This window comes from Spizellomyces punctatus (assembly GCF_000182565.1).
Source record: "Spizellomyces punctatus DAOM BR117 chromosome Unknown supercont1.3, whole genome shotgun sequence".
NCBI lineage: Eukaryota > Fungi > Chytridiomycota > Chytridiomycetes > Spizellomycetales > Spizellomycetaceae > Spizellomyces > Spizellomyces punctatus.
In genome coordinates this window covers 872,974-889,289 of record NW_015971539.1, presented here as the reverse complement: position 1 = coordinate 889,289, position 16,316 = coordinate 872,974, and the positions used below count along the sequence as shown (strand labels likewise).

Here is a 16,316-nt window from a genome sequence, read left to right as displayed (position 1 = left end):
AGAATTGAGATTCTGTGGCGTGGGCGTCACGTGAACTATGACAATCTGAAGTTCCGCTCAGGTCGTCCACTTGCAGATCGCTGCGACCATTTCCAACAATAAATAACACAAATACCATACTTATCTGTTAGCGCAGTCGAAAGATGCCGGAAGAGACAACTAGATCTGTGGACGAAATAGCTCGTATTGCCAACAATCGGGCTGTAGCAAAAGCGCGACTGGAGCAGCGGAACATTACAAAAGCTGTGGAGCCCAATGTTACCGGCTCTGTCCCAGTAAATGCCGAGGCCAAACCGACGGCCGTACAAAGAAAAAGACGAGCAATTGATCTGAACTACTGTAAGCTGCCCGTTGAGCGTCGCCGTTATCGTCTGTGTACTCGACGTTTATCAATTACATAGGCGAGTACAACTTTGCCACAATGAAGGATACGAAAGGAGGGTTTATTCTGGAGGAACAAGGCATGCCAGATTCCAAGAAGCAAAAGCATGAAGAAAAGACGGTCGTTTATGAGCCACGTGTGTCCAGTTTCGCATTTCCTTCCGAATGCTTGTGACCCTAACGTCCTGTTTTTAATAGCGATTGATCTGGTCATGGAGAATAACCCTCGATGTGAGGCATGTCAGTCGATAGACGTTGACCCTCACTTCCAAAAGCACTTTCGCATTGAGGTGTGCCGTTCCTGTAAAGACAAACATTCAGAGAAATATAGCCTGTTGACTAAAACTGAGTGTAGAGAGGTTGTTGTCTGCATCCCCTTCGTGATTCTCTCGTGGATGATCTTATTGACTTTCGATTAGGATTATCTTTTGACAGAGAGTGCGCGCCTGTTGTTACATCGCATTCTGTCCATCTTCTGATCAAGTCCGCATTTTGCCTAGGCGAACTCCGTGATAGTAGTCGTTTACCACATTGGGAACGTCCAAATCCACACAAGTCGACATATAGCAATATGCTGTTGTATCTGCGTTTTCAGGTAAGGTCATGCACTAGTTTCTGCAAGTGAGCATGATTGACAAGCGCCTGGCACCAGGTCGAGAAATTTGCTTGGGAGAAATGGGGTAGCCCAGAGGCACTGGATCGAGAGTTCGAAAGTAGGGAGAGGGAGAAGAAGGAACGAAAAGAGAAAAAGTTTAAGTCAAAGTTGAGCGGTATGAAGAACCGATTGTAATATTAGGGTATATTACGGGATTTGAAGTGACTCTTTCATGTTAGAATTGCGAAAAAAGACGCGAACTAGCACCTGGCAAAGAAGAGCGGATGAAACGCACGTACACAAGTTCGGAGAGCCTCAACTACTTGAAGGAACGGGCGAGTGAGTGATGTTGTTATTTGTTCATTTGTACATTCTCACTCAACAACCGCTTAGATATAAACAAACCTGCGCATGTGGTATCAGCAACATATATGAGACTTTATGAATTACATTAAAGGGAGAACCGAATGACGGTTTACATCCTCAATCCAGGTATCTCCGAAGGCGGTGGAGCCGGTGGCAAGAATCGCCCTAGCATTCGTCTTCCACATCTGCTCCATTGCGGTAGGATGGAGAGTGGAAACCACGGACACCGGCGCCCTCTGGATGGCGCTCGCGTCTGGTAATAGAATACAGCAACCGCACACAGGCTGTGGACATACAAGAACATGATACTATTACCCAAATAGCACAAATTGCTACAAAGGGAGACTGTTTATAGCTCGTGGCCCTATGCGAATAGTGTGCTTTTTGCAGTAACTTTTAATAGAGCACTTTTCAAAACTTTCCAAGGAAAAACTTTGACATCCTTTTCGATGTTCCGGGGACGAGGTTTAGGGAAACTCATAATTAATCTGAAGAATGATTCGGTTTCAGGTTTTGTTTTTGATATGGTTGATGGACGGAATGCCTCCAAATTGCGCCGTATTCGATTTTTCTCCTCCACTGTAAACCTAATACCATGGTATTGTTGGAAATAATAGTGGTATGACAACAGTCCCCAAGATTCAATGAAGCCACGTACCTCTTTTCCAGTAACGATTCCAGCAGATATATGCAGCTGGTTAAAGAGAATATTATCAACAGTAATTCTTGATGAGCAATGAAATGGCTGGGCGTTCACTTACTCAACACTCGTAATGAAGCATGCTCGTCGAGCTTCCCAGAAGATGCATGAGACGATCGTGTCCGTTGGCTGGATCTGGTCCTCACGTACTGGACCAAATGAACACACCACGGTGTCCCCAGTACTTTCGCTACGAACTTGAACCAAACGACGACATTCAAATCGCTCGGTTGCGGACCTGTGCCCTTGGGCATTAAAGGCGAATCGTGTTTCTCCTATGGCTATTGAAATACTTGACAGCATCTTACCAGTTGCTCAAGGTATCCATCAGAGTAATTGAGTCATCAATACAATATTTTATATCTCCCGTCTCAAACAGAGGAGCCAACGGCTGCAGTTGTGTCACTTCCGCAGAGTCGGATGATGACGAGTTTGATGGCGTCAAAGAGGGCTCGGATGTCCACAAGATCATAGCCGTATCAGAAGCGGATTTGTTACTCGGAAAGGTGGTAGGGTCCTCTTCAGGAGATGAGCACTGGTGTGCGCTATCCATAAGCTGAGGAAGACTTCGCCATAGCACACCCGCAGGTGCCTGGGCGCCTGGCGGTAATTGTTAGTACGGTGATTCGACAAGTGAGAAGCTTCAACATCGTACTTGGGTCGACCTCACAGAGATCGGTTATTTGTGCAGCTTGACTTAATGGGTGAGAGCTTGCGAATGAGAAGTCGCAGGGCTGCGGCTCCAATTCCCAGGGCTCTTCGAGCGACGATTCGCGGGAATTTGTAAAAATGGGTTCTAAACGACACAAAACAATGAGTCTGACAAAACCTAAATGCAACAACCGATTTTTTTTTTTCCTTACCCTCCAGGTATTCATTGTAAGTAAACGATCCCAGGCAACCTGAATAAATGGTTTCTGGGCGGCCAGCATGTTGCATAATAAGATGCACCGGCACTTGCCCCCCGTTCCATCCAGTGTCTGACCACGCTGGAACGTTGGTGGTCAACACCAAATACCCGTCGCCAAGCCTCGCATGATCGACGTTGGTCACAACGCAAGTGCCGAATGCAACTGAAAAGATTGTGTAAGCCACATCGGATTCCAACTTGATAGCCAGTTCGAAGTGGCTCCCGCATTGTCCAGAGTAGGGACGCCAATCAATAATCTGCACTTCTGGCTGCTCTGTCATAGGCAAGCTGTAGAGATCCCCTGTTACATCTAGTGAGATTTAATAGGTTAGCTATACAATATCTGATTGAGCTGAGGTATCATGAAGTTTGCTGGAAGCTAAGTTTTTGAATTACCCTGGAAAGGCAGGTAAGTAGCTTGGCTGCTCATATGGACAGCTTGTGTCTTCAGTGGGTATCCGGCTGGCGAGTCGAATATCCCGATTAATGGACAAGCCTTCTCGGGAGCACTGAAGACTGATATTTGGCTGGTGTAAACCAATTATTTTGAACCTTGGGAAAATGCCCACACTAGAAGTTCCCCTTCTTACGCTTGCTACGTTCATTCAAGATATTTTTGTGGCAGGTCTCAACAACCTGGTGGTGACGAAAACATTTTTCAAATCTAGAACAAGCGCAGAGTTATGATCCGTGCATGTGAGGACGATGAATCAGGGACGATAAATGCGAGAAGGACTGTGTGAACATCGTTACAATTCAAACTTCAATCGGCATTCGGACATCTGACTCAAACCATTGTATTCCGATTTAGTTCCATATTAGACATCAGGAAAGACCTAATTTTCCTGTCCTTTTTTGCCCCTGAGGATCTCTACCACCGAAGGCATCCCAAGCCCATGTGGAGACGATTGAGCAGACACCTTTTGCTCCCCGAGCCTTGATGAACCTCCACATTAGCAGAAGTAACACCATCGCCCTCATTCTCATAAGGCAGCAAGGGAAGCTGGCTTTCCGGTTCCTGACCTTCATAGCGAGAGAAGTGTGCTGAAACCTATGACACACAAAATTGACTTCACTTACCAACACCAAGATTCGCTACGCCATAGGTCCGTGCAGGCCCTCCCAGCCGTGGGAGTATCGAGAGCGAGCTTGCGGAGGTAAGCTTACGTGATCGATCACAGACTATGTCCGAACCGATGGACATATGATGAGTCATCATCGCTGTCCTTGCCTGACTGTTAACTCGGGCTTTAGGCTTGTGGAAGGTACATTCCCTAAAATTTGAAACTATGGACGAAGAAGAGACGCAGCATTCTCACCTGCTGTCGATATGTGCTGCACTGGGCGGCTATGAGGAGAAAGAAGTATTGGGCAAAGATGGCCAAACCGTGCTCGAGAAGCAATATGTCATGGGCGACGAAGCGCTAGGTACGCACTAGAGGAGCTGACCATAGTTATAATTACTCATGTGCCATAGCTTGTTTGCGTGACCTTAAGCGTCTTCTGCGGAAGGAGGACGCCCTCTCGAAGGAAAGGAATATAGTCCGTGCCCTTGGCCGCTGGAAGATACTTCAAACGGATTTGATACCGATTCTTATGAATGCACATGCTGCAAACCAGGACAAGATTGCCCAGGCAGTTGGTTAGTTTGAGGGCATATCGTATTCTGGTAGTTTCCAAGGGTTGCCTAATATATGGGCCATAACACGCGTTTCTGTCTGTTTAGTGCAGCTTTTTATCCCATTGACATGGCCAGTAGATTCTACGTCTGCTGATGCTGCAGAGCTCCTGGAAATACAACGAGGATACAAAGAAGTATTCTTGAAGGAGGGCGTGTTGGCAGCAATTCTGGAGGAGCTGCTCAAACCGCTTTCTGTAAATCATAGGTTAGTACGCGAAATGCCGCGAATCATCGAAATTGCAGTGATGTAGAGGAACTAAATTAGTGACTTCTCGACGCCTTTAGAGATCGATCGGACAGGGATAATGGCCTGATTGGCTTGATATTGACACTGTTCCGTAACTTGCTGGCCATTAAAGATGTACAGGCAGCAGTGACGTCAACAACGGAGAAGTACATGCAGTCTACTCTACAGGTGAGCCATGAGCGACACAATCAGGCGGGTCAGTCATCTGATGCCAGAATACAGGAGCACCTAATCCAATGCATGGAAAAAGCGGACATCATACAGCTTCTACTTTCATTTGCGGGGTCGATGGATCAACGTGAATATGCCGAGTGGAATCTTATTTTGATGGAGGTTTTCTATTACTTTTTCCTGGAGCGCGATCCGGAAGCGATATTGGCGGAAAGCAAGGTAATTGCCCCTCCTATGCCACTACCATAGTCGTCAATGCTTATGAGAATATAGACTGCGTCGATCGAACTCGCTAGGCTCTTAGAGGAGGAGGAACGACGTAAACGACGAGAAGCACGAAAACCGGCATCGCGGCACTCTCGATTTGGAGGGACGTTGTCTTTTAAACTTAGTGTAGGTACCCTTTCCCTGATTACGGTTGTGGTGGTTGCGAGTCTGAAATCGTAGTAGGACGGACAAACTTTTACGGTACATAACCCGGCATCGGCGTTGAATTCGGTGGAGGAAGCCCTTGATAAGGACAAATCCGAAAATAGAGGTCAACGAAAAGGGATGCCGCAGGTGATATGCACTTTTCTAATAACCTTATGGGAAAGGCTTCTCACTGTACTTGACTGCAGGACGAGTATCAGAAGCAACGCGGTATCAGGAGCGCAGAGGCAGCTCGAATATACGAGCGGACTGCAAAGGACTTCCTGGAAAACTGTTTCAATGGTTTGTTTTTACGCACACTATCTATAAGCCTCAAGACTCCCACTTCACCTGATCACGATTCACTTGACTACTCTTGCAGGTCTCATGTCGTGCGTTAAGCGAGACTTTGATATGGAACGAGATAAAGTACAGGATGACCATTATGCCCGTTTTTTCTGGCTGTGCTCTTTCTTTCTAAAGTTTCAGCTGTGCGCATTGCGGGTATGTGACACACGTTAAGACGGATATTGCACCCCTTCTTACCAAACTTACTACAGCAAAGTCGAAAATCGGTGCAGGACATCGGAACGACTCCAACCGAAGGGACGCTTGACTTCGACACTGTCACTGGATTCTTGAATATGCGGGGATTGCAATTCGTGTTCAAGCGAATGAGAATGTCCCAGGACGAAAAGGTAGCCTGACTGGATTTGGAAATGCGGTTGTCCAATACGAATCTGATCGGCATAATTGGATTCAGAGATGGACAGAGTTATATCTTGCAATGGACTGCCTAAAGCACATGGTACGCATGCACATCCGTATCATTGTGAACATACGCACGGTTTTTGATGTGGACTTGATGCAACCAGCTTCTAGTACTGGACGCGATGTCGGCATCTACAAACGAGGAGTATCGTGAAGCATCCGAGAACATGCAAAGCAATATGTACTACGAACACGCTAGCATTGAACAGGTTGTAAGCCTGGTCAAGAATTTTAAGCGGCCATTGCATTTGAGGTACCGTTGCGAAAGGTTTTGAGTTTTATTTCGTCCCTCTCAAGGCTTACTTGTACCGTTATCATTGCCAGCTACCTGAAGACGCTTGTTGAAGTAGTTCATATACTCCTTAAAATGCTGGAAGCGTATGCCAAGAACAAGGGTATCATGTTTACTCGCAAGAAAAAAGGAGGAAATAGTAAGAAGGCACCTGCGGTTCAAGGTATGACTGACATCGTTTGCTGGTTTTTAAGAGATATAGGCTCAGTCAAAACTTGATTAGACTCCACTGAACCCGATGTGACTCAAGATTATGACTCCGGGGAGGAGGAATCTGTGGCGCCACAAAAATCTGATTATGTGGAGCGCCAGTTCAAATTTGAGGATATTGAGTCGGTGGGTAGAAAGGAACGTCCAGCAGAAAGTGCCCACTAACATGTACTCAACGGTCACTAGGCGTTTGCTTCCGAATCAGTTGTCAGCACATACTGTGCCTTACTGAAACACTACCGCGAGATTGACGAACGCTCTATTGATCATATTACACGAATGTTCCATCGAATCTTCGTGAAAAGTAAGGCTGAAGCTTTCTTTTACAAGGTAAGTGTCCAGAAATGGGAAGATTTGCTGACTCACGAATGATTGACGTCGGTACAGTTGTCAACATTAGAGCTCTTCAATCGCATACTGACCGACATCCGAATGTTGCCATCGACTAAGTCACACAAAGAATTGTACGGATTTATCAAGTACATGCTTGCCAAATTCTTCAAAAAGGCGGCAAAAAACCCTGTATTACTGGTGGAGGTAAGAAGAGCCTCGTTATAAGCCAAGCTTTCCCGTAGCTCTCAACTTACATTAACGATAAACCAATAAACAGGTGCTATTCCCTAAAACGAAAGCAGATTGTCAACGAATCGAAAATGGTGGCAAGTTACAAACAAGCGAGCAAGTATGTAACTGATGGATTGTGGTTAATGCAACTAACAGATATCTAACGTCGCTCCACCTTGCCAAAAAAAGCTTCCGTCTGCTGATAAAGATTTGTAAGTCCGACTAGCGTGAATCACCAAGTCCTTACGATTGATGTTCTGCGTCTATTACAGGCCAGTGAAGGAGATCGAGGTGAAGCCGGGGTAAGTCCATTTATCATATCTTCTGTTTGTACAATTCTCATGTATCTTTTTTAGGTTAACATGGAGCCAGGAAGTTCAGGTGGCAGTGGCGCTGCTTTTGGAAAAGGAAGAGACACACCTGTTAGAATGGGTCAAGGAGGTGGAACGTGCTTACGTGGTTCTCTTTGGAATTTGACGCTGATGAAAGGATTCAGAGTCTTCTCGAGGCGGCAACAATGCGAGTTGGCCGACCCCCCGCGGATGGTGGGCCAGAACTCCTCTCGAGCGAGGTCAGCGCGGAATCATATGGTAAGAAATGAACGGTCGGCAATGGACTGAACTCATGTCCTGTGCTGATCGCGAGCGAACAGATATGAAGGGAAGCGTTCCAGAGAAAAAAGAGGCCTTGAAGAGAAATACTCGTCTCAGGCTGTTACTCAGACTTCTGAAGCTCGAGGAGGTCGAAGGTACGCCACACACACTTCCCCCGTCTCATCATCAAATACGCACTGAAATCTCTTCACCAACACTCCAGAGTTATACGACACATGGTGGCGCATTCCGTCGAGCATCCCCACAGCCGATTTGTTTGCCAATCGAGAGATGATCGTTAACTTCATGCAAGTAGGGATGGAAGGTAGCAAACCCGCCTCTGAGATGGTTCGAAAGAGACGGAATAAGCGCAAGTCTTCGGGTTCACGACGGCGGCAAGCGAAAGAGCAAGAGCCAAAGATATATAAGTCGGCCGCGGTATGTACATCGCATTTCTACGCACTATGCCCTCTGTGAAAAACTTAAATCAAATTTGATCAGTATATTGAAGACAGTGACGACACTGAAGGCGATGAAGAGTTTTTCAGAGCGGAAGCGGAGCGGCGCGTGAAAATGGCTAAGCTTCATGGAGCAGCAGTAGCTACGGCTCTGGCAAACCAAAAACCGTCGAGAGCGGCACCTGCCAAAGCAGCCACCACTCAAGATGACCAGAACAGCTCGTCTCTTAGTGACGGTAGCGATGCAGAAGTAGATGATAGCAGCAGTGATGAATCGGATGATTCTCGTGAAAGCGATGATAACATTGAGAGACCTTCGGCTGATACTGACTCAGAAGTGGACCACGGCAGGGAAGAAGCCAATGAAGCTCTGCGTCGGTTTGGGCAGGACCTGGCAAATCTCTTCGAGGATGATTTCATGACAGACCGGCGGCACCCTTCTTCGACACAAACGAAAAGGCCGACTGACTCCTTCCTCGCCAAGCCACTCGCAACGGCGACCGGAGTCCAATCCACCGAACGCATGAACGGTAACGTTCAATGTCCCCAGAGTTAGATTCTGTCCCTCGGAACTGATGTTCATTTGGTGGTGTCCACAGATAGCGACGAGGAGATGGGATTTTCAACAAAACCGAAGCGAAGGAGGGTCCTTGAGGTATTGTACTCTATTGTGACAATTCTTGATTGGCTCTTGATTTCTCATAACATTCCCCGCAGGACTCTGACTGAGCTGCTTGGAAGGCACCTGTACATAGTCTAAAATATCATAATTATATTCGTTTATATACAGATCGACCCAAAATTGTGCTTTTATGCGATCAGTAGATCCTCAAGAAATCCGCTTCGATGCACAATTTCTATGTATTTCCGAATGAACGGGCCATAATTGAATCTTCGTCTCACATTTTCCGCCTAAATGTTCCTTATTAGTGGCTATAAACGTGTACAATTCGACTATTTTATCACCGCTTACATGATACTTTTCACGTTTTGCTATCTCATCTTCGAGATCGCGTTGGGTTGCACGTTGCTGACTTTCCAACTTGGTCATAGTGTCCCTCAACTCGTTCAAATGGCTACTTGCAGTGTCCGGATGAATTCCCTACGAAGTTTCCAAGTTATAAAGACCATGACAGTGTCACCTGACACCATTGGGTTCGTATCATACCAGTCCAGACTCCTCATGGCTCAGACGCTCACGAACCGCAGACAGTGAACGAGCACAGTCCTCTTGCAATTCCCGCAAGGTTTCAATCCGATCTTTAATCACCGCCATTAGGCTAAATTCTACCGCGTCATTCTCGTATCTGATAGAATGACAAAAAGTACGTCAGTCAGAGGTTGACCAGGTCCTGGTGCCTTGACGCTTCTTTAAATGTACCTTTCCATCCGTTTTCGAATTGCAGGTTGTACGACATCAATCCAATTACAGCCATCAGGTACCTCGCCTATATTCTAACACGATTAGTACCGTTATTAGAACAAGAATCACGCGGGCTCACCTAGCTTCTTTGGAGCTCGTTTCAATCCATCCAGTTCCCACACGATCCCATTGACTGGTACGTAGCTAATGAAATGAAAAGGTGCATCTTCATCTGTCTCTGATAATTTTCGCTTTCGGGACCCGGGGTTCTTATGGATTTCTGGTATAGGATAGTCGAGCACGGGTAGGTCTGTCTGTCTAATAGTGAGGCAAAATGGGTTAGGGATCTGAGATGTGCGAGCCACGCTCATTATTAGTCACCTTGAAAAGGAATTATGCGCTGTTCGCAACAGATGGCTATTTGTCAATGCCAAACCCCTCATCTTTATAATTACATTTAGCTGCCAAGTGCAGAAATACATCCTGATCATGGACCACATACCGCGGGGGTAAAATCTTGGGTGAAAGTTTTAAAGCGCGATAGCTCCTCACCGATGTCAAGAAAGTCACAATTGAGGGCGATGCTAACCAGCGCCTGTGTAGCACATGCATTTTCGACGACCTGTGCCGGTGTTGATCCGATTGGTATCTCTCTAGTAGACAGAGTGGAGGGGCCAAAGTCGTAGCCTCACCTGGTTCATGAAGAACAGATCATTTGCAATGTCTCCACGCACGTCGCTCTCGTTTGTGTCCGCATCCCGCCAGCGAAAGAGGAAAATCAACCCATAAATAGGTCTGAGAATATGGTCATTACAGTGCTTAAACATCGGGATGGCAAAGAACTCCTCGCAATACGACCTACTTCAGAGGTTCAAAACATTCTTCGCCAAGTCCAAACATTTCCTCCACTACTACCCCTTTAATGCCGATTTTGGCCGCCAATTCTGTAAACACCCCTTTTTGAGCGAACAATGAGCGATCATGTTAGTAGTAGATACGCATGCCGGATAATGTCCATGAAGTACCAGGATCGCTTTCAATCATGGCCCAAGGAGAGGCCTCAAGCTCGTCTCCCACCGAAACGTCGAGCATGTTCGGTGGTGGCCCAACATCTTGGCCAGCATTTGAGTGACCTTCTGTTTTGGAGGAAGTCTCGTTTGATATTGTTGGCTCCGAATGCGTGCCATTCAAGCCCATTGGCTAGAGGGGAGGAGGGACTTAAATCAACATCGTATTTTCTGCTCAATATTCTTTCTCGCGCTACCTGCTGTGGTTCTGGTTTGCCTAATAACTTCTATCCGCAAATCGAGCTGTGGATGTGCCTAATGGTCTTTATCCACAATTTGAGATATGGATGCACGGTTTCAGATGCCGTTGTAAAGACGAAACAAAGTATCTTATGTACCAGCTATTAAGTTATGACATATATCACCTTTCGGTGACGATATGAACGGGGATACAAGTAGCTTGAGGTGATCGCTTGCAACTTTACGTGTAGGCTTGCCAGCTTCCAGCAATGGTTGGCTTAGTCATAGTTAGTCATCGCGCAGGGCGACGGCTGCGAGGGTTCTCTACGTCGTTTACCATTCTACATTGAGATCCGGATGGCTTCCGGTACAACGGTCAAGGTAGATAAACATGTAGAGTTGTATAGTGCCTGAAGGTCTCTGATAATGTGACATCGTCTTGCAATTACCAGGTTGCCAACGTTTCCTCATACGTCACAGAAGAACTGTTGAAGCAACTGTTTGAGATAATTGGAACAGTTCGTAATTTCGACCTTCATCCCAGGTATGGGAACGAGAGTTGCCGTAAGGTACCTACTGGACTTTCATTCGACGTTTTAACCCAAACAGCCCACACAATGATGGTTTACAAGAGTGTGAAGTGGAGTTTGGCGATGCCACATCTGCAATTACAGCGTTACATTTGACGGGTACCGATCTTGGGGATCGAACCCTCTTTGTCACAACTGGAGGGACGGACCTTCCAGCACCCATAAATGTACCTCCAACCGCAACCTCTGCAGAGCTCTTGGCTCGCAATCCAAACATAAATCCAACCATACTCCATTTTGACCCGCAGAAAGCTGAAGAAATTGCCCGGACGGTCTACGTGGGAAATATCAACTCAAATGTGACTGAGGAGGATGTCAGACAATGCTTTGGTGGCTGTGGACCCATTGCTCATGTGAAAATGGCTGGTGATCCTGGGCAAGTGACCCGGTTTGCGTTCGTAGAGTTTAGTAAGTATCCTCGTAATGTTACCGTCCACCTTACGCGGCAAAACTCATAATGATGGAGTAACTAGTTACTCAGGAAGGGGCATCGGAGGCTTTGAAGCAGAACGGCATAATGCTTGGTGATCGTGCATTGAAGTAGGTCTTTCTCAATGATCGCGTATCCAATATTGGTTTAAAGCTCACGTCAAGCATCAGAGTAAACCACTCAAAAAATGCCATAAATAAGACGCCAAAAAAACTAGAGTCCTTTTCTGATCCTGCAATGAAACTTGTTGCAGAAGCTCAAGCAGCCATTGCCAAAAAGTATGGCAGCGAACGAGATTCGGAAGATATGTCGGTTGATGGGGACAGAGATCGTCGATCCATGCACAGAAGAAGTCGAAGCCGGAGCCGAAGCAAGCCTTCGGAACGGTACCGACCGCGGCGTTCCCCGTCATATGGTAAGAAAACAACCTGCTAGCATTGCATCACCGTGGTGCGTCTGACGGGCTCAACTATGTTCCCAGATCGGCGTAGAAGACGCTCCCGGTCACGGTCATGGGACCGGCGTCGAAGATCCCGTTCAAGATCTCCACTCAGTCGGCGGCGAGCATCCCGCACCCGATCCCGGGATCGTTCTCGATACCAGTCAAGGGACCGCTCACCCGGTCGTTCGAGAGATGATCGCAAGCGAGATGACTCTAGACTGGATCGGAGTCGAAAGGAAAAAGACCGAAACCGCGATAGGTCAGGTCGAGAGCGGGATAAGAATCGGGATGGGGACAAACACAAGGAGCGAACCAAAGATCGTGAGCGCAAGAAAGATCGCGATGGGGAAGGAAAGGAGAAGAGCGAAAAGTCAAAGAAGCGGGATAAGGTAAAACCTGCCGAACGCGATGAGCGGGATGGAGATGAGAAGAGTGATAAAAGTAATCGTAAAGATGCTGTGGAAGGGGCGGTAGTAAGTGAGCCGTCACGGGAAAAAGAGACCCAATAACATGGCGACATCTTGTTTTGGCGAGTGCGCCAGGGAATGTGTTATCTGCAATTCTGGGCAGTGGCTTGTTGGTAAATATACTTAATCATGTGTAGTCGCGACACTTTTGAATGTGAGAGACTGCATTTCGGGGATTGCATGATACCATAGCCATCCTTTGATTCCATTGTAGGATGGATCCTGCTGTGTATTGATAAACTGAAGCTGATGCGCAAGAAAAGAGTTTAGTGTTTGTCAAGCAAGATTACGAACGTGGAGCGCATCATGGCCAAAATAGGGGATTGCCTGATAAACTGTTCGTCACATATTCTGATTCGGTAGCAAACGAGGTAAAAAGAAACTAAGATCAAGGCTATATATCCATCAGGCGCCAGGTCACATAGTAGCTCAGCTGCAACATCGCTCCATCACTCATCAGAGTCTACGCCGTTGGCTCCCAATAGATCGTAGAATACTGCGGGCTTGCGGCGTTCCGCGGCAAATAAATCCTCACTGACGTGAGCCAGACGGAGCAGAAGCTCCTCATTCCACCTACAGAATTGAATTAGTAAAAACGCCAATGAGACAGTTTTCATAGTCGCCCGCACCATTTTGCCTGAAACTGCATGCCAATCGGTAATCCCTCTGGCGTATACCCGACTGGTACTGATATCGCTGGTATACCCAGTAGATTGGCCATGACTGCAAGGAGGTTGTAAGCAACAATCATTTTGATAATTTAATGGGGTGAGGACTTACAAATAAATCGCATAGCCTTTCCAGAGGTTGTATAGTCGGAAAATCCCCATTTCAAAGCACCGGAAGGAATCTTGGGGGCAGTGATACCAGTGGTAGGGGTCACGATTACATCCACTTCCTTAAAGACGCCTTCGAGCATTCGCATTCCTCTAGTACGAATCTGTGCAGCCATGATATAATCCTGTAGAGATACGCTGTTGAGATGATAGGGAGCATGATCAAGGCGAGAGACTTGGCCTGTTTACCGCAGCTGTGATATGGTTCCCAGTCACACCCAGGGCCATCCGGGTTGAATACGAAAACTTGTGCCGAGGAATTCCTGCGGTTGCAGCACCCATTTCCGATGTAATTGTATTAGCATGTGCAACACGCATGGCTTCGAGGTCGTGCAGCATGATATTAACTACTTTGGCACCCCGGCGTCTAGTCACATGAAAAATCAACCAGTCAACGAAAAATATGTCGATGGACATGGAGGGCAAGTACGATTGCATCCTTACTCAAGTCGCGTTACAAACTCGTCGCATGCTTTGACGATTTGAGGATCAGCATTATCAAAGTACGGTCGGTATACGCCAATGCGAACGTCCTCCAATGAAGAAATCGAGTTGAAACTTTCAAGTCGAATGGGAGGCTGCTTGAGAGTATTGGTATCCTGTATAATCAATAAAGTCATTAACAGACAGAGTCGTCATGTCAAGCCGATATTCTGCACGTACATTCTCATCAGGGCCTGCCAAAAGCGCGTACTATGAAGAGTGAGGAGGACGTCAGCCAGGGTGCCATTCACGTCCACTCCTCAATAATTACCCCTATAGCCAAATCGCCCGCGGTGGCTGCAATGGGTCCTGTAACTCCAACCGTCGGTGCCAGCGGGAATGCTCCGTCCCCACTAATACGCCCGGCAGTTGGCTTGAGCCCATACAGTCCACAGTACGCACTAGGAATCCGAATACTGCCTCCGCCATCTGGAATCATGCACGTTGGTTCATTGTACTACTATGCCCAATCTGACGCCAATTCTGACCTGCTCCTACTGCAATGGGACACAATCCAATGCCTACAGCACAAGCTGAGCCGCCGGAAGATCCTCCCGTGAAGTGATTGGTGTTATATGGGTTTCGAGGTGTTCCACTCCAAGGATTGCAATTTGTAACGTCTATCCCAATCTCGTGCATGTTTGCCTTTCCGATGATGATTGCGCCGGCGCGACGCAAGTTGGCGATGCAGGTCGCGTCCCTTTCTGGATGGATGCTAATGCAGGTGGTTCCTACGTCTGAAGAAAGCAGAGCATGTATCTGAGACAAAAAGTTAAAAATTAATAGGGCTAACATGCTACGCACTTGTTTCATATCCGACAACGTCCGTATCGTCCTTTACAGCTTTTGAAATAAACGTGATAAGGCAAGATGTGGTATAATAAAGTCTCCATGTTTAATCAAGTCCAAGCACTTACCAATAGGAACGCCATCAAGAACCGAAAGAGATTTTCCAGCAAGATATCGTTCATTGGACTCTTTGAACCGTGTGAAATCAGTACGTTATCGCATAGATATCAGATATGAGTAAAATATAACTCTACCTCGGGCCTGCCGCAAAATATCATCCTGATTATGCTTGATGACAGCTAGCAAAGGTGGACTGTGTACCGTATTGCTCGCATCAATGGCCTTTACGACAGCTTCTGCCACCTATGGAGATACGAATACATGGTGGATGCGCGGTCCAAATGTGTTCTGATGAAGTAAGACATAATCGCACCTCGACGGGTGTCGTTAATTTCAACTTGTAAGCCTGATGAAAGTCCATCACGGATCTAAAGATGCGGTTTCCGAGTTCGAGCCCAGACTCGGCGACGGGAACCAAATCGATGGGAGTCTCCTGCTTATTGGAGTTAGTAATGAGCATCGTAGTTTTGGATAATCTCTTCAGCATTTATGCAACCATCTCATCTGCTCACTTTGTCAGTGGCCAGGGATTGAGTCCTGTCCTCTACCACCGGATAGTAGGTGGGCACTTCCAAACAGCGCTTCTTGCGCAAAAAGAACAAGTTACTGTCCCCAGCAATCTTGTACGAGATCCCAAGGGCATATCCGAAATATTCCAATATTCCGCAGAGAAAGCGGAGAGTCCAGCCTGTCGCTGAAGGGCTGTTGAGAGAGTGAAGAAAGTACCCGTCTTCCGGACTTGTTTTCTATGCATTGTACATTAGGACCAAAGAGTATTTTTCAAGAAAGCGTAGGCGGCGGTTACCTTTGACCCAGCCATTTCCGCGAAATGACAGATATCACCGTGTCCAAAAACTTTAAAGCAAAGAGCTCCTTTTGTTCTGCGACAACTCCTTTCTGTCCAGAAGTCACCAGCTTTATTTCCTTCACGCCGATTTTGGGCGGTTGCTCTGCGTCGTGGAGCTTCAAAGTCTAATTGCTATAATTCGTGGGTAACGCTTACCATAGTGGTACACGATCAACATGATGGACCTTAGCAATGGCAGCCTTTGCCCAAGAGCTGATTCGCAAAGAATGAAGGAGTCTGAGGGTTGATCTCTACTTGCACAAAATACATCTAGAAGCTCCGCACAACACCCACACCATCAGATCCGCGAAAGATACCAAAAACTATCCCTCCAATCCCTCACTAACACAAA

At 46.9% G+C, this 16,316-nt stretch overlaps 6 protein-coding genes across 7 annotated transcripts; 3 read left to right on the top strand and 3 right to left on the bottom strand.

Annotated features, from left to right (window-relative positions):
- Positions 1-88: 88 nt before the first annotated feature.
- SPPG_02021 (DNA repair protein) lies at positions 89-1,769 on the top strand. Its single transcript, XM_016750327.1, has 8 exons — positions 89-339; positions 402-518; positions 580-740; positions 801-819; positions 882-976; positions 1,034-1,151; positions 1,216-1,315; positions 1,370-1,769. The coding sequence occupies exons 1-8, from the start codon at positions 144-146 to the stop codon at positions 1,419-1,421; spliced, it is 858 nt and encodes a 285-aa protein (XP_016610981.1). The 5' UTR covers positions 89-143; the 3' UTR covers positions 1,422-1,769.
- On the bottom strand, positions 1,628-3,382 carry SPPG_02020 (uncharacterized protein; the record flags this gene model as incomplete). The annotated part of the gene is made up of 7 exons (XM_016750326.1): positions 1,628-1,929; positions 2,001-2,036; positions 2,104-2,280; positions 2,351-2,642; positions 2,698-2,838; positions 2,906-3,262; positions 3,349-3,382. The coding sequence occupies 7 exons, from the start codon at positions 3,380-3,382 to the stop codon at positions 1,707-1,709; spliced, it is 1,260 nt and encodes a 419-aa protein (XP_016610980.1). The 3' UTR covers positions 1,628-1,706.
- Positions 3,383-4,187: 805 nt separating this feature from the next.
- On the top strand, positions 4,188-9,318 carry SPPG_02019 (uncharacterized protein). The gene is made up of 26 exons (XM_016750325.1): positions 4,188-4,380; positions 4,430-4,594; positions 4,679-4,838; positions 4,919-5,048; positions 5,103-5,270; positions 5,325-5,444; positions 5,502-5,612; positions 5,672-5,765; positions 5,845-5,966; positions 6,023-6,160; positions 6,226-6,270; positions 6,338-6,486; positions 6,558-6,688; positions 6,749-6,861; positions 6,922-7,065; positions 7,123-7,272; positions 7,346-7,417; positions 7,489-7,511; positions 7,572-7,601; positions 7,656-7,740; positions 7,796-7,889; positions 7,952-8,047; positions 8,116-8,330; positions 8,394-8,880; positions 8,950-9,005; positions 9,068-9,318. The coding sequence occupies exons 1-26, from the start codon at positions 4,242-4,244 to the stop codon at positions 9,077-9,079; spliced, it is 3,249 nt and encodes a 1,082-aa protein (XP_016610979.1). The 5' UTR covers positions 4,188-4,241; the 3' UTR covers positions 9,080-9,318.
- SPPG_02018 (uncharacterized protein) lies at positions 9,103-11,203 on the bottom strand. Its single transcript, XM_016750324.1, has 12 exons — positions 11,119-11,203; positions 10,978-11,043; positions 10,739-10,913; positions 10,576-10,669; positions 10,406-10,508; positions 10,216-10,335; positions 10,095-10,156; positions 9,853-10,031; positions 9,732-9,798; positions 9,519-9,657; positions 9,324-9,452; positions 9,103-9,262 (listed from the first exon to the last, which is right to left on the bottom strand). Exons 3-12 carry the CDS (start codon positions 10,908-10,910, stop codon positions 9,161-9,163), a joined length of 1,167 nt encoding a protein of 388 aa, XP_016610978.1. The 5' UTR covers positions 10,911-10,913; positions 10,978-11,043; positions 11,119-11,203; the 3' UTR covers positions 9,103-9,160.
- Positions 11,204-11,276: 73 nt separating this feature from the next.
- SPPG_02017 lies at positions 11,277-13,230 on the top strand. 2 transcript variants are annotated; one of them, XM_016750322.1, is made up of 7 exons: positions 11,277-11,341; positions 11,413-11,504; positions 11,570-11,717; positions 11,799-11,958; positions 12,024-12,090; positions 12,151-12,395; positions 12,462-13,230. In XM_016750322.1, exons 1-7 carry the CDS (start codon positions 11,318-11,320, stop codon positions 12,929-12,931), a joined length of 1,206 nt encoding a protein of 401 aa, XP_016610976.1. In that variant the 5' UTR covers positions 11,277-11,317; the 3' UTR covers positions 12,932-13,230. The 2 variants fall into 2 exon arrangements, with proteins under 2 accessions (XP_016610976.1, XP_016610977.1); XM_016750323.1 differs by having other exon boundaries at positions 11,570-11,958.
- Positions 13,231-13,338: 108 nt separating this feature from the next.
- On the bottom strand, positions 13,339-15,937 carry SPPG_02016 (uncharacterized protein; the record flags this gene model as incomplete). Its single annotated transcript, XM_016750321.1, has 14 exons — positions 13,339-13,462; positions 13,519-13,612; positions 13,670-13,850; positions 13,915-14,092; positions 14,170-14,324; positions 14,389-14,418; positions 14,480-14,637; positions 14,697-14,945; positions 15,013-15,051; positions 15,126-15,185; positions 15,252-15,360; positions 15,431-15,550; positions 15,630-15,863; positions 15,923-15,937. The coding sequence occupies 14 exons, from the start codon at positions 15,935-15,937 to the stop codon at positions 13,339-13,341; spliced, it is 1,746 nt and encodes a 581-aa protein (XP_016610975.1).
- Between the last annotated feature and the right edge of the window lie 379 nt (positions 15,938-16,316).

What these genes read in the sequence shown, in the direction of transcription:
- SPPG_02018 (XM_016750324.1), bottom strand. Translation starts at nt 10,910, where the DNA reads ATGGGCTTGAATGGCACGCATTCGGAGCCAACAATATCAAACGAGACT. An exon ending in GAATGTTTTGAACCTCTGAA is followed by an intron (nt 10,509 to 10,575) that starts GTAGGTCGTATT and finishes CCATATTCTCAG; the next exon opens with ACCTATTTATGGGTTGATTT. An exon ending in GCCATGAGGAGTCTGGACTG is followed by an intron (nt 9,453 to 9,518) that starts GTATGATACGAA and finishes GAAACTTCGTAG; the next exon opens with GGAATTCATCCGGACACTGC.
- SPPG_02017 (XM_016750323.1), top strand. Translation starts at nt 11,318, where the DNA reads ATGGCTTCCGGTACAACGGTCAAG. An exon ending in CTTGGTGATCGTGCATTGAA is followed by an intron (nt 12,091 to 12,150) that starts GTAGGTCTTTCT and finishes GTCAAGCATCAG; the next exon opens with AGTAAACCACTCAAAAAATG. An exon ending in GCGGCGTTCCCCGTCATATG is followed by an intron (nt 12,396 to 12,461) that starts GTAAGAAAACAA and finishes CTATGTTCCCAG; the next exon opens with ATCGGCGTAGAAGACGCTCC.
- SPPG_02019 (XM_016750325.1), top strand. Translation starts at nt 4,242, where the DNA reads ATGGACGAAGAAGAGACGCAGCATTCTCACCTGCTGTCGATATGTGCT. An exon ending in CCGCTTTCTGTAAATCATAG is followed by an intron (nt 4,839 to 4,918) that starts GTTAGTACGCGA and finishes CGACGCCTTTAG; the next exon opens with AGATCGATCGGACAGGGATA. An exon ending in CCGTCTGCTGATAAAGATTT is followed by an intron (nt 7,512 to 7,571) that starts GTAAGTCCGACT and finishes CGTCTATTACAG; the next exon opens with GCCAGTGAAGGAGATCGAGG.
- SPPG_02021 (XM_016750327.1), top strand. Translation starts at nt 144, where the DNA reads ATGCCGGAAGAGACAACTAGATCTGTGGACGAAATAGCTCGTATTGCC. An exon ending in AGCAATTGATCTGAACTACT is followed by an intron (nt 340 to 401) that starts GTAAGCTGCCCG and finishes TCAATTACATAG; the next exon opens with GCGAGTACAACTTTGCCACA. An exon ending in TGTTGTATCTGCGTTTTCAG is followed by an intron (nt 977 to 1,033) that starts GTAAGGTCATGC and finishes GCCTGGCACCAG; the next exon opens with GTCGAGAAATTTGCTTGGGA.